Source organism: Lissotriton vulgaris, chromosome 8 (genome assembly GCF_964263255.1).
Source record: "Lissotriton vulgaris chromosome 8, aLisVul1.2, whole genome shotgun sequence".
Lineage (NCBI taxonomy): Eukaryota > Metazoa > Chordata > Amphibia > Caudata > Salamandridae > Lissotriton > Lissotriton vulgaris.
Window position 1 is genome coordinate 236,428,425 of NC_141696.1, and position 15,080 is coordinate 236,443,504.

At 42.4% G+C, this 15,080-nt stretch overlaps 1 protein-coding gene across 1 annotated transcript in view; it reads left to right on the top strand.

The window, feature by feature from the left end:
- Window positions 1–15,080, top strand: part of LTN1 (listerin E3 ubiquitin protein ligase 1) — a 406,396-nt gene that overhangs the window by 162,926 nt on the left and 228,390 nt on the right. Inside the window, exons 17-18 of the mRNA XM_086934025.1 lie at window positions 2,760–2,922; window positions 7,126–7,230. Coding sequence (XP_086790151.1) covers window positions 2,760–2,922; window positions 7,126–7,230 — 268 coding nt within the window. The remainder of the gene's footprint in view (window positions 1–2,759; window positions 2,923–7,125; window positions 7,231–15,080) is intronic.

A 15,080-nucleotide genomic window follows, 5' to 3' on the forward strand; every position in this document is an offset into this window, starting at 1 on the left:
GATGCGCATGCGCATCGAGCAAAGCGAGACTATTGCGAGTTATCCACACTTTATCTGCACTGCAAGGAATCGTGGCGATTCCTTGCAGTGCCCGTGAGTTTTAAGGTCAATGCGCATGCGCATTAAGCTTATGCGCATGCGCATTGACCTTAAAAGTCACGGGCGCGTGCACGTCCGTCTTTGTTTACCCCTCCGCCCCCTCCCGCCGTGTCGCATTTCTCCTCCCCCTCCCCTCTCTTCCTTCCGTCGTGTCGCACCTCTCCCCTCTCCGCCCCCTCCCCTGCCCGCCCCCTCCCGCCGTGTCGCATTTCTCCTCCCCCTCCCCTCTCTTCCTTCCGTCCTGCCGTGTCGCACCTCGCCTGCACGTTTTCGGCAAGGAACTTTGCCAGCGCTTGTTTCTCCGTGCAATTAATTAATGTTCTTACTTATAACTGCTGAGTTTTTCCTCTTTCACAAGAAGGCATGGCGAGCATTGTACCGAATCCCGCCCTTGGGTGAATTTAAACCCACTGTGCCAGGAATTGTCTCATAACTAAATCAACGCCCTTATTGAGATAATTAACACGGTGTGCTTGAATTTCCTTTTCAGTTTAAGCATTTGGAGCCGCTCCGTAAACACACCAGAATATTTTTTCCCATTTTATTCCTATTTACGCTACCACAGTTACCGCATTTTGCCTGTTAATGCCCTTAACAACGAGGATGTAAGAAGTAACTTGTTTGAACTGCGATGTTTGACAAGCTTCTACCGCCGACTTCACCCCTTTCGCCGCTTACCGCTGTGGAGGACGTTTGGGAGGGAGCATCTCCTGAAGGGCAGCCTGGGTCAGCATGTCCTCTCTCCCTTCCTGTTGAATGACCATCAAAGCTTCCACCAACTTCAAACTGATATTCATTCTGGCGAAACTCTTCTATATTTATGGCAACCTCTGCCCCCTATTAACTTGAAAAACGACCTTGCGGAGCTGATTCCGCTTGAAGTGAAAACCTCGCCGTCTTTTCCCTACTCGCGCCTCTGCCTACGCCTATTCTCCTCACCTCCTAGCGCGCTAACCTTCCCTAACGCTCTTCCCTATCTCGCGCATGGACTGTTCCATGTGCGCGAACACCCCTGGGGGAGACTGCTCGCGCCGCTCCCCCTGAGGGCCCAGCACAGCAGGAGAGTCCTGCAGCAACGCGCATATGCGGGCGCGCCAATGACCAGTTGATCCTGCTCGACCGTCAGCCAAGTACAAAGTCGGGTACGCTTAATTATACACACGTAAATAAATACACTGCCGAATTAGAATTACCAAGGTAAACACATACAAAAATCAGGTGTCATAATAAAAGTAGTAATGAACTCGGCTGCAAGCAGCAAAGTAGGAGGAAGTAGTAGTGTTGAAGAGCCTACTTATAGGACACAGACTTTATGGTTGGTGGTGTTGCACTTTTGCATTGTGGGAAATGTAGTTGATTGTATGTATTAAACGTTTTTTTCATTGGCTGCTGAATATTTACTGTAAAGAATGAGAAAGCATAATCCGAAGCCTCCGATCCTGAAAGAGAATTGATAAAACCGTCTTCCTGTATTTTGAGTGGTGTGGAATCGAGTAAATGTGTGCTTTGCGTAGTCGCAAAACACTTTGCAATCACATGAGCACAATCCTTCCTTGGACCATGTTTTAATACGAAACTGTTAAAACTTCTTTGCCATTGCGCAGCAACTGTCTTCTTTGTACTAACTGGTGGTAAACAGCTAATATTTTTTTGCCGCAGCGCAGCAACTGCCTTCTTTGTAATACCTGTTGGATACAGTGTATGTACTTTCATCCATAGATCAGATGTCAAAATACATTATTGATCATATTCTCTGTCATTTGAAACTACTGTCATCATTACGAATTTAGGTGGAAGCATACTGGGGACTGCATTCTCTGATTCTGGCAGGTATTTCACACCTAAATACAAGTATTACACGTTAATTCCCATGGAATGGAGAATAACACGAGGCCCAAGGTGGGTCAGGTCTATTTCTGCTTGTTTTAGCTTCCCTTCTGGGGAGGAAATAAAAGCCCCAAATCGGCTTCCGGTTACCACCTAAAACAAGCACCTGGTAAATGGAAGGGGGAGGGGCCAATTTTAACGGCTGTGGTGTTACTGTCGGGGACAAGTACCTGAATGGCGGTCGAAGTGGGTGAGGGGAACGTTCAGGGGGGCATTTGCTACTACCCGTGTTGGAAAGGAGCAGAGTGAGTGGGGACTAGGCGCAAGGTCGGACTGGGACAAAAACAAAAAAAGGCTCAGGCACCAAAGTAAAATTAACCTCCGTTAGCGAAAATAGTGATCCTCATTTGCAAATTAGAACAGTTTTGAACTTGCAAAGACACACTCAATGAGTATTTTGCAAGGTACAAGAAACTGCATGGATATGTGTTTGCTGCAGGCGATGTTTGTGGTAATATCAAGATAATCAGCATCTAGAAAAATGGTTCACTGGCCATAAAACAGGCCCTCAAACTGCTATAAAACATCCCACACATTGATCGGTCAACCCAGTCCGACCATGGCTAGTCGCAAGTAGGTCTGGTGTCCCTTGGCCTAGGATTATTGGGTTTGGTATTTCTGGACCCGGTAATCTGGAAACACCGGCCTTCTCAGAATGGCCCAGATAATGCTCTGGGCCACTTGTAATGAGGGCCTAAGTGTGTATACTTATTTGCCATGTTCTGTTTGCACCTTATGTTTGTACTCATTTTAAATCTAATCCTGCTCCTTAGTTTCAGAATTACTGTACTCTTGGCAGTGGTGTGATGAGCTACAAACGCTTCCCCCAGTCCTAGTTGAATGTCTAGAAATGTTTGAAACATTAGGCATCACACGAGAAAAACTGAAGGACTTTGCAGATATGCTGCCTGACATCGTGGGCCTGTTGATGGAAAGGTGAGTGGGACATATTGTCCTGTTTTTTCTCTTACCTTGTTTTAAAAAAGCCAGAAATTTGACTCCCTTCACTTTTTTGTGACACAGGTGAGACTGAAGGCACTGGCCAGTGGGGCCAGTTTAGACCGTGTTCGCTTCACACATTTGCAAACACGCCTTACTTCTCTGAAATTTTTCTCTTGAACGTCTAAATTCTTAAGCACAATTACGAAGAATCATGTGCTGTTTTGTTTTATTGGGTATTTGACTCAATCAATGACATGTCAGAGCACCAGTCTCTGCTGTCATGGAAAGAGCTGGTTTTGAACTAAGGTAAAATATTTGAAATTCACTCATTGCCATCTTATTTTTCACCGTTTGCTTACCATTCCAGAGCCTCATCATAGGTGTTTGATCCATAAATGTCAGGAAGTGCCAAAATCCTTGCTGCTATTTATGTGGCTTCAAGTTTAATCCCAGCAGTGGTGCAGGAGTGTCATAATGCATGACGTATTAATATTTCTCTCCATTTCCTTTGATGTCAGCATGTCCAGTGGTACACCTTGGAATGTTCTGCTTGTGGCATTTGGTTGTAAGTAGGAGTGCATATCATAAGATGAAAAAGTATAATGCTGTAGGGAAAAGGACTGCAATAGTGTGGGCTCTTTATAACCAAACAGATGGCATTCGTTATTAAACACTTACTAGGGTTGTTATCTGTGTTATACGTCATCAAAAAGGCTCACAGTATTCTGATACTATGTTTGTAGGAGTGATGCAGTGTAATACAATAAGCAGTCACATAAGGTAATGTAATGAACTTTATTCGCCTTACGGCAGGCTGCAAGTCTGGCTTTCATCATCCATGATCTTGGTGGTCCTAATCCTTCTGCCATCAGCCACATGCCTCATCATAAAGCATTTGGAAATAATTTGCTGTCCTTAGCTTGTGTTCGTTCCAAGTTGATCACTATATTTTAATGTCGGGTTTTTGTGTGGTAGTTTTGCAATTTTATTGCATGTATACTTGATAAAGAATTTGTTTTTAAGGACAACTTTATGTCAGGTGAAGGTTGACTTACATGGAAAAACATAGGAGGGCCCCTTGATCAAAATAGTAGGGCAGGGGAAACACAATAGCTAACAGGAACAGTCTTCCTAGAACATACTTTCAAAAAAAGGTAACATATCCATAAAAGCTCATGTGCCAAAGACAAGTAATTTTCAAATGTTGTCATAATTTTCAACGAGTATAAATCATTTGTATAAATAACATTTAAATATCACACATATACATAGATTTGTCATAAAAGCCAGCAACAGTGGACATCAATAGTTATGGAGCCCCATAAACATGACGAGAGACAATAAACATTGTGCATATCAAAAATAGAAGCAAAACACAAACATAAATAAATCAATAAAGAAACGACAGAAAAATATACAATGACATACATAAAGTTTCTGTACATAACAAATACACAAGAAATGCGCCGACGCGTGTTTCGGAGGTGAGAAGTTTACAGCCAATTCCTTCATCAGGGCGCTGAGAAATATTAATATTTATACATTTAAAAAAATATTTTAGAAACAACTATGTGTTTCATTTGTAAAACTGAATTGAATAAACTGGAAAGTTTAGCTTACTTTTCGCAAAAGCGATAATCGAAACAAGAAATAAAATCTGAGTTTGAATGTTGCATTTAAATTGTATGTATGTAAGTCGACCTTCACTGCTTCCCCTTGGACAGCTCTTGACCAGCTGGTTACCATTTTTGCAAGGAGGAATATCCATTGACGAGCCTCCTGCATTCGTTGAGGAAAATTATTATTAATCCCGACGAGATTGCCTATTTCCATTGGCGTTCACTATCCATTCCAGTCCAAATCTTGTTGTGAATCACCATTCCTTAGATCCGTCAGCATTCCGACATCTGGATCTTTATTAAGAAACTTGGACTTCCCTTATCTGTATTGCGGTACAAAAGAGGTATTCTTTTATTGTCAGCTTTGCTGGCATGGGAGCCTGTCGACCTCTACTTGTGTGAAGTAGCCTTTTCAAGTTGATACCAATCTTCCATCCATACCAAAAACCTATATAGTCTGCACATAGAGCCCCTAATATTTATAATTGTGCACGCACCTGCAGACGGATCTTTGCCGCCTCTTAAAATTGAGGGTAGGTTCCTCCCAGTGAATGACCAAGCAGTGATTTACAACTGTGGCTATGTCTGGTGGCTACAAACAATGGTTGTATCTTTCACAGATGCCCTCTCCTCAGTGCAAGTGCACACTGTCGGGTTTTGCGCCTTCCTTAGGGACAATACATTAATTTCTTTTATCTGGTGGACTGTCCTGGTCTGTCTGACTTTACACCACGGCGCAGTGTGTCCGATATGTAATTCTGTGCCAGATACCAACATATGCTCCACAACCTTTTTTAATACCACTTCTTCAAGGCAAATCAGTTGCATAATTAAGTTCTATAATTCCTATTGACAGTAACACCCATCAATAAGATGTATGAATTCTAATATTGTGAGCCATTACATCATAGGTGTTTTATCTGTTCTTCTAGTGATAGAGCATTTTTTAATCAGAATAAATGCTTTCTCTGAGTCATGAGTAATCAACAGCCCCATAATGTATAGCTGCCTGGAACAGTACCAGTACCGGCCAAGCCTTCACACATCCTAGAGTTAGCCAAGCAGAACACAAAAGGGTCGAGGCAAACTACTGCAGCTGTTAATATAAGTAGCTTGATAGTGTAGTGATGGTGCTCAAGAAACCAGGAAGTACAACCCTCTTTACTTCCGATTGGGCAGAAGCCTAAAACACAAATGAGAAGAAATTGGAATCAGCACCCATCAAGAAATAACATAGCTTTCCTTATGCATTAAATGAGTCCAAGAAAGTGATACAGAAAGCAGGTCCAGAATCCACCGATGGTCGGAATATATTCTTTATTGGTTAATCCAAACACTTAAAATCCAAGTACAAAAGTGATTCTCTTTTAGCCAACGTGTTTCGTCTCAGTCGAGACTTAATCAGGTCTCAAAAAACAAAGTTTGATGGTTTTCTAAAATGTCACTCTTAGTAGAATGAAGTTCAGTTACATTTCTATCATATTCTGTAGTGTTCACGATAAGCTATGATAACTAATACGGGCGTGGTGGCCAGCAGCAAAAATGCTTGTGAAAAAAGGAGTTACTTTGGTCTGTAAGCAGGAACTTCACATCAACTGTATTTAAGAACATGTTGACAGAACTAAGCATTTGATCGCTCTCGGAACTCAGTGTGTCCGTTTGTGTACCAGGTGACAGACAGTATGTTGTGGGCTTATCTGCTGGCACTGAATTCCTAAGTCCGAAAATATATAAGAACATACAAATGTAAGCCACTTTTGTGAAATATACTCCTTCATTCTAGAGTCTAGACTGTGCCCCATTAGAGCATATAACTTTGGGTGGAAAAAAACACGTTTTTGTGTCCTTTACAGACACGTTACTTTTTAATACTGCATTTTATGAATACATACACGTTTTCATCATGTTCTGACCTTTGTTTTGTAACGTCTCAGATTAATTCCTCACCTGTGGGCACCTTTCAGTTCCCTTTCTTCTAGCGAAGACGTTATGTACAATTTCTGTAAGACTGTACCCCTGAAGAAAGGTTATTACGAGTTAAATGGGCACTTTTAAAAAGGGTTATTAGGTCATTAGTATGACAGCGCTATTTCCATCAGATGAAAAATAACTGCATGCACCATCAGGCCTTTCTTTTAAGAAAACTACTTTTTTGACAGTGAAATGTCCACCTGCATTTTAAGGTTAATTATCTAAAACAAGCTTTGCTATTTTTGGTAGATCATATAAATGCTCTTGAGCAAAAGATCGTAAAAATGTGAACATTTGTATATCGATTTTTCAGTTATTTAGTGCTTGTATATATTGAGGAGTACTGGCTTCAATTTATCTTTAGCAACGTGATCTCTACCAAGTTGAGCATAATCTAAAAATGTGAATTGTAGAGTGTTTGGTAAGCCATGAATCAACATTTTCTGATAGTCCTATATTGGGAAAGCATTACATTGTTTTGCCTTGGCATTTTAACAGTTCCAATCACGACATTTCACACGAGTTTCCAGCAGTGAATTAAAAAGTTATGTATGTTGTTTGTTCTGTCTACTAAATGGTGGTGATGTTCACTTTCTCTTGTATGCAGGTCAAAAGAATGTGGCTCACTTTGGTCCTTGGCAGCTGGTAAATTGGTACAAACAGCAGAAATTCAGTTTTCCGAATTGATACCATATGTTGAAAAAACAGAAAGGTAGGTTTATTTTTATGTGGTCTACTAGAAGACTTTCTTTTTTCAAGTGCTTTATGAGTGAAAAGAATGAAGACTCCTATTTTCTGGAAATATGTGGAACTCCATCAAGAATTTATGTGAGGATGGATAATATTTAATTTACTTTTCCTGTTACTTCTGCCCCAGCTATATCCTTTTATGCAATTTAATTGCTCTTTAATAATGCAGTTAAAATATTGCTGAATTAAATGCTGTAACGTTTAAAATAGGATAGTGAAATTTTTTGGGGACGTAATAACAACACAATGTGCTTGTTAATTCATCCTTGATAGTGTTGAGAAGTATTTGCTAAATATTGTCGAAATTGTGTGATTATTTTTAGCGAAATCCCCTTAGGAACTAGCGATTGAGTTGTGTGATCTGCCACCCAGACATGCGTTTTTTAGTCTATGGAGAATCAGAAACTGTGCTTTCTGTATTTGCTTACACGCATGGGTCGAAACGTCATGCCACATTCATAAGTGTTCAGAGTAGGGATAGAGTAAGGATAGAGGGAATACGAAAACCATATGCAAACCTATACACTTACAATAATGAGACACATATCTCAAGTCTGCTCCCATAACATGTAACACAACATACAAAAGGGTTAATTGTTTAAATGTTTCTCTCCAATGCCAGTGTCTTATTTTGCAACAAGAAATCCTGACTCATCTACTCGCCAGCTCAAATAATATGAAAGTAAGATCGTTTCTATAACTAAGGTAGGGTTGTTTTGTTTTGGAGTGTCAGGTTTTTTTGCCAGTCCATTTAAAGCGGTACAAAAGGGGGTGGTGATGGATGAAGCATCTGAATCAATCAAACACTCACACCCAGTCAAAAGATCTGGGTTTAATCCATCACCGTTCTTTGGCCCACTCTGCCACCCCAGTTCAGACATGGCTATATGCAAATCAGTCTGACCCTGTTCCTCATGGGAACAGTCCAGCCCGAACTGCCAAGCCATGTCTTCCCTGGACCGGAAACACGCTTCCGAGGACCGTCCATCACCACCCCCTTTAGTCCATTTAAAACGGCATACTTAAAGGGGGAGAGTGGGTCAATATAATTCTCATTTGTCTATACCTCTAGTGCTCTTTGTTCAGTCTTTGTCATGTGGCAGGTAGTTAGCAAGTGATACCCTGTGCCGGTATATTACGTTTCATGAAGATCCAGTGGGAGGTGCAAAGTTAAAGAGTGCTCAAAATATTTTTGATTTACTAATAAATTTGACACCATTTGATGGATCTGCATGAAATTTGATAGGCACATTCAACCTTCGTTTAGTATTTCTAAGTTTGTGCAGATCCACCAAGGAAGGGGCTGAGTTCAAAAGTGGGAGCAAAAAGGTGTTCAGTTGTTAATAATAGTGGCATTGTGTGATGAATCTGCATAAAATGTTGCACAGACTTGGAAGGTTTTGGTTTTGATTGATATATCTAGTTTTGTGCCACTCTATTGGTGGGGATGGCAAAGTTAAAGAGATGGTTTAGTAAAATGTTCTCTTCTAACCTTAGCATTGTTTGCTGAATATGCATCAAATGTGATAGGCAGTTGTCAAGTTACACCGGGTTCAGGTATTTAAGGATTTGTGCAGATCCGGAAGGGTGGGGGGATGTTGGAGGAGTTAAGGAGGGGGTCGAAAATGTACTAACTTTTGCACTGTGATGGAGGGAGGGGATTCAAAAAAAGTGTTCATCTGCTAATAAATTAGGCCCAGTTTAATGAATTTGCAAACAATTTGACAGACTGTTAAGCAGGTTTAGCTTTCTCTGTTTTTTTCTTTTCATTTTATTGAAAGTTTATAACAACAGATCTACTGTACAATAACATGCTATATACTAAGTTCAATTACATGCAGGAATCATTTGATAGTGGTACTCACACTTGGGGAAAATCCTTTACGACGCGGATTTTACTCCGCAGTGCTTTTACGATGCGTCCGTTACAACGCAACTCGTAACCACGACTTGCGCTGGAGTGCGCTAGAGGATTAAGAATAGTATATTTACTATTCCAACACCTTCCCTAGTGTCCACGGGGACTGGTGTTAGAATAGTAAATTATACTATTTTCAATCCGCGTCCCCAACGCAAGTCGTGGTAACGACTTGCGTTGTAAGGGACGCGGTGTAAAAGCACGCTGTGACGGTACGCGTCGTACCGTCATACATCCCTCACACTTGCATTAGATCTAGTAGAGCACAAGCTATTTCTTTACGGTACTTTTTCGTGAGTAGCGACTTGGGTGGTAACATTCAAATTTGGTATTAATGAAGGAGCGGATACGTGACAGGTACTTTGTGCTAAAGGTGGACACCGATCCCGTCGGATGATATATGTCCATAGGGCCAGGCCCGGGTGCCTCTTTTGCGATCCAGAATTTTTTTGGTCTGATGGTTTGGGGATAGTGGAATAATAGAATTCCAGTTGTGCATTGCAATAATCATCCAGCCATTTCCTGACAGTATGGGCCTTATCCCTAACCCAGACGTAGTCCAACCACTACTTCTCAAAATCACCACACATTACTTTTGCACATTGATTCTGCAGCCCAGGTGAGCTATTTTAGCAGATGATAGCAGTTTTAGACCAGTCATGTCCGAGACGGTCCGAACACCACACATCCAAAAGTTTATTTTGAGAGGAGTGCCATGCAAGGTGGATGATGTTCATAGCCATAGCTTTCCATCTACCGCATCTGGGATCATATGAAGCTATGCTCTTGACCATGTGAAGGGGGAATCTCTACAGTTGGTGTAAGAATTTGAAGGCACGACCTGGCATTCAAGGAGCACCTCCTAGTTTGTTCGCAGCGATTTGCCCATGCTTTGACTGTGAGCACCTCACCTATCTCTGCCTCTCATTTTTGGTCTAGCTTTAGGCTTGGCTATTGGAGCCTTGCTCTGTATTGTGGAGTATAATGTGGTTGTTAGATGTAGTGGTTGATTATCACTCTTAGTGTCTCGCAGAGGGGGGTTACAGTGAAAAGGAGGTATAATGCTTTTTACACGGTGCCCGGAGTCTTAGGTATATGAGTTAATCCATCACGAAGCACTGTTCTCCGACTATTGTTGAGCTGTCAAGATCTGGGCATCTGGTAAATATCTTCCACCTTATGTATATCCAAAGCTTGTAGCCTACAGAGAGTTTTGCCAGAGAGATGAACTAGAGGGTAGTATGCCAAAATAGTCTAGGAGCATAGTGTGTACTATGTGACATATGTTGATGTATTCGTCCCAAGTTAGCTGTGTGCAGGCTGCCCAATTAATTTCAGACCGGCCGCTGACTATTGTGCCTAGTGAGTGAGGGAAAGCTGTGTCATGCCGGGAAGGATGTAGTCAATAGTATGCAAAGTGTGCTTGGGCACAGTTATAATAAAGCTCCAAATCTATAGTGTTCTATCACCAACCATTGAACGGTAGTGTCAATACTTTCCAGCGCATTTTAGACTGTTTTCCCGCCCAGGCTATGGACATCATGTGCGATCTGAGTGTTTAGAAAAATTGTCGATTCAATCTGGCAGCACATTATAAAAAAGATAGTGTAGCCTGGATAATATAATACTTTTAATCAGAGCCAGTCGGCCAATTAGCTTACTGTGGGTTATGTCAACTTTTGAGCAGCTCTGTTTGAGGGTGGGGAAATGAATGGGAGGGCAATCATTCATAAATAACTTTTAGGCTGTTTAATTAATCTGCTTGACAAATTAAGCCTGGTGCAAGCCAGACAACCATGCAATAACCTCTGCTGCACACAGCCAAACATGTTTTGGGAACAGCTCCTGGCCGAAGGCTGTGCACAGCGCACAGGTACATGGCAGGCTGTACTCACTGGGTGTTGGGTGGCCATAGCACGTTGGGAGCAGGGCCTGGCCGCTTTGTACATTCACAGCAAGGATTGAAAATTATGTAACTAATTTGAAAACCAATGAAATTCACTGAAAAAAACACATTTAAAAAGTGGGTTATGATTGACTAAGACTCATCAAACCACTGAAAGTTACCAGTTATTGTTAGAAATGCAAACAGCACATAGCATAGCTCTTGCCACCCATCATGCTGAAAATTCCAAATTGGCACTGGTACAGAAACAAACTAAGAACAGTAAATGTCAGTTGTTTGAAGAGTTTGAGTCACTGCAGTTATTGTTAAGTCAGAATTTCCATAGGAAGAGAGCGTTCTGTTTTGCTAATAACTGTACCGCCATTCAATGAATCCTCATGAAGCTTAAGAGAAAAAGAGAAAAAAGTTCATCCATCTCGGATCCTTCCTGTAAAGTTTCCGTGTGATCTGGCAAGCACAGCCGAGGAAAAAGGGGAGTTGGAGGGAGTGGCAAACCCTTTTCCGCAATGCAATTTCCATAGACAACGATTCAGAAAAAACAACTCACAGGTAACCCCTTCTGCTTTTTTAAGCTACCAAAGAGTGAGCGAGTACCTTAAAGATCTTTTATTCATCACTGTCTATGATGAATCGAGTTTTGCTCCATCTATTCATGCTTCATGATGGACAACTAGTATAACTGGTAAGTACATATTCGATGGCATGTGTTGCTGTAGATACACATGCTCAACATACTCCTGCTAGTGCTGGGTCTGGAGTTTTGCAAGTTGTTTTTCTTCGAAGAAGTCTTTTGAGTTACGAGGTCAAGTGACTCCTCCTCTTGGTGGTAATGCACATGGGCATCGACTCCATCGTTGGTTTGTTTTTTCTCCTCCATCAGGTTCGGATGTGTGTGCCTCTGCTCCGTGTTTCGAGTCTGTTTCGGTTAGATTCTCCTGTGCTTTTCTCTGTCTTCAATAGTTTAATTGTCGCTCTCACTTTTCCTTCTGCGACTCCCGTTAAATGCCATTTCGACTCCATTTGATCGAAGCCACTTCAGGGCAGTGCCTTTCGGGGCCTACCTGCTCCCTTGTTACCAGTCTTCCTGAAAATTCTTGAGTGGTAATGAAACGCACCCCCTTTTGGTTCTGCCCACGTTGCCATGCAAAGTACCCTCAGACAGACCAACGCTCTGTGTGCAACTTGTGCTTGCCCCCGAGCACAATGAAGCTGTCTACAATGCTTGCAAGTCCCTCCACTCAAAGAAGACTCTTTGGGATCCGAGAGCTTGTCACCTCCAGATGTCTTACAGAGAAACCAGTGGCACTCCCAACATCTTTGGTGAGGAGCAGGAGCAGCCATCGATCGAGGAAGGGGCTTTCTCTGTCGATGAAAGTTTGGGCTCTGAGGTTGATGAGAACTATGAGGTAAAATACATTACTCCAGCTCAAAAGCCTGTGAGTTCACCTCCCTGTTCACCTGTTTTCGAACACAATCCTACCAAAAGACATTCAGCACTTCTGGTCTCAAAATCTCAGGTCTTCGGGCCACCAGTGCTATCTAGCCATGATCGGCACCGAAAAAAACACTACGGACGCCACGCCTTTGGGCTCAGCTCTAAAAGCTCATGAGAAGTCAAAGCCATTTACTTCGGCTTCCTCAGACCAAGACCACCAACTTGCATCGAGTTGATTTCTGCTACCGAGCCGACAGCCGTCATCTTCCACCCAAGCACCGAGTGTGTAGTCTACTCCCATCCTAAAAGCTTCGGAGCCGAAACAGTCCAAGCACACCTCCAAGTTTGGTTCCAACACACAGGTGGAACCAATCCTGCACAAGTTACAGGAGAAACTGGACACGTGACCGAAGAAAATTCATATCCAGGCGCATGCTGGACTTATACCGGCTACATCTTTCTCTCCACCACCATCTAAAAGGAAGCTTACTTTTGAAGAAGCTTTAGACATGCCTGTTCCTCCGAAATGGAAGACTATGGACAAAGCTACCAGCCCTCGACCTCTTCCACCTCCCATACTAACTCCACCTCCACCACTTCCACACTCTCCTGCATCACAGTCTCTTCCAGGAGAGCCACTAGATGACTCACCACAAGGGTCTCCATAATCAGACACTGGTGGGTATGTGTGGCCACATGGAGATGACCCCTTGGAAAAATATGACACAGATCCCCCTGCTGACACGGACCCTGATATTTATCCTGCACCTCTTTTCCCTTGTGAAGATGCTACCTCTTGCCACAAGGTTATATCAAGGGCTGTTTGTTTTCACAATGTGGAGCTTTATAAAGAGCATTTTGAGGATTACATATTCTTTGACATGCTTTCTACCACACATAAGGGCTACTCAATACATGCACATGTTAAAGGGTATGCTTAGGCATACTGAGGACATATTTAAAGACCCTATTAGGCCTAGGGTTGTCAGGTCTAGGGTAGATGAGAAATACAAACCCGCAACATCTGACTGTATTTTCATTAGATGACAGTTACCACCAGACTCCCTAGTTACCACCACAGCACTCCAGTATGCCAACTCTCAGGCCAGTGGAGACACTCCGCCTCCTGAAAAAGAGAGTAAAAGGATAGATGCTGCGGGGAAAAGGCTTGCAGCTCAGGCTGCTAACCATTGCCGTATTGCTAACTTGCAAGCTCTCCAAACCCACTATGACCGTGCCCACTGGGGTGAAATGGAAGATCTTATTCAATATCTCCCAGAGGAACAAATACAACGCAGTCGACAGTTAGTGTCTGAAGGTAAAATTATCACTAACACTTCTGTACGGTGTGCATTAGATGCAGCAGACTTTGTAGTTGGGGGAAGTAAATGCTAGTATTCGAATCACAAGGTTTAAGTCTTAGTTTCAACAAGATGTCTTCAACATGCCCTTTGACAAGGAACATCGATTTTGCCCATGGGTGGATTCCACATCATAAACAAAATAAAAAAGATACTGAGACGGCCAAAGCTATGGAGGTACTTCAAACACCTGCTACCTGGAGGTTTTTCATCTCTCAGGATACCATGGAGCCTCCAAATCCACTTTTTCTGAGGCTTCCACCTCCCAACAAAAGGAGCAAGGTCAAAGCTCATACTTAAAGAGCTACTGCCGTGGCTCCTATAGTGGGAAAAAGCACCAGAGGTAGAGTTAGAGGTAAGGGTGCCTTGCCCTGTGGAGCCCTACCCAGTACCAAACAGTGACTAATCTATCCTTCCCACCGATCACATAATAATTATTGGGGGCAGAATTCAAAATGACCTACCCGTATGGCAATCTATCACATCAGATAAGTGGGCATTAGCCATTATCCAACACGGCTATTGTCTGCAGCTCATTAACATACTACCCATCATTCCACCTTGTGTTCATAGGATGGCACATACGTATCAAACATTACTCAAACAGGAAGTTCAAGCTCTTCTCCTCAAAGGTGCTATAGAGCCTGTCCCTATTCAACATCAGGGTTCAGGGGAATACTCAATGTACTTCCTAATCCCCAAAAAGGACAGGCCTTTAAGGCCTATTTTAGATCTGAAGCCCTTCAACAAATACATCCTATCAGAACACTTCCAGATGGTTACCTTACAGGATGTCATTCCACTTCTTCAACTAGGTGACTTTATGACAACACTAGACTTAAAGGACACCTACTTCCACACAGCAATACACCCAGCTCATCAGAAATATTTAAGATTTGTCATAGCGGGCAAACATTACCAGTTCAAAGTTTTGCCATTCGGGGTTACTACTGCACCTTGAGTTTTTACCAAATATCTTGCAGTGGTCTCAGCATATCTCAGAAGATAAGCTATCCACATATTCCCATACCTGGACGACTGGCTTTTCAAGCCAACAATCTTCATCAGTGCCAGCAGGACACTCCGATGACAACACATCATCTCCACAACTTGAGATTTACTATCAACATTCCAAAATCGCACTTAGGACCATTACAGATTCAACCATATTTAGGTGCAATCCTAAACACAT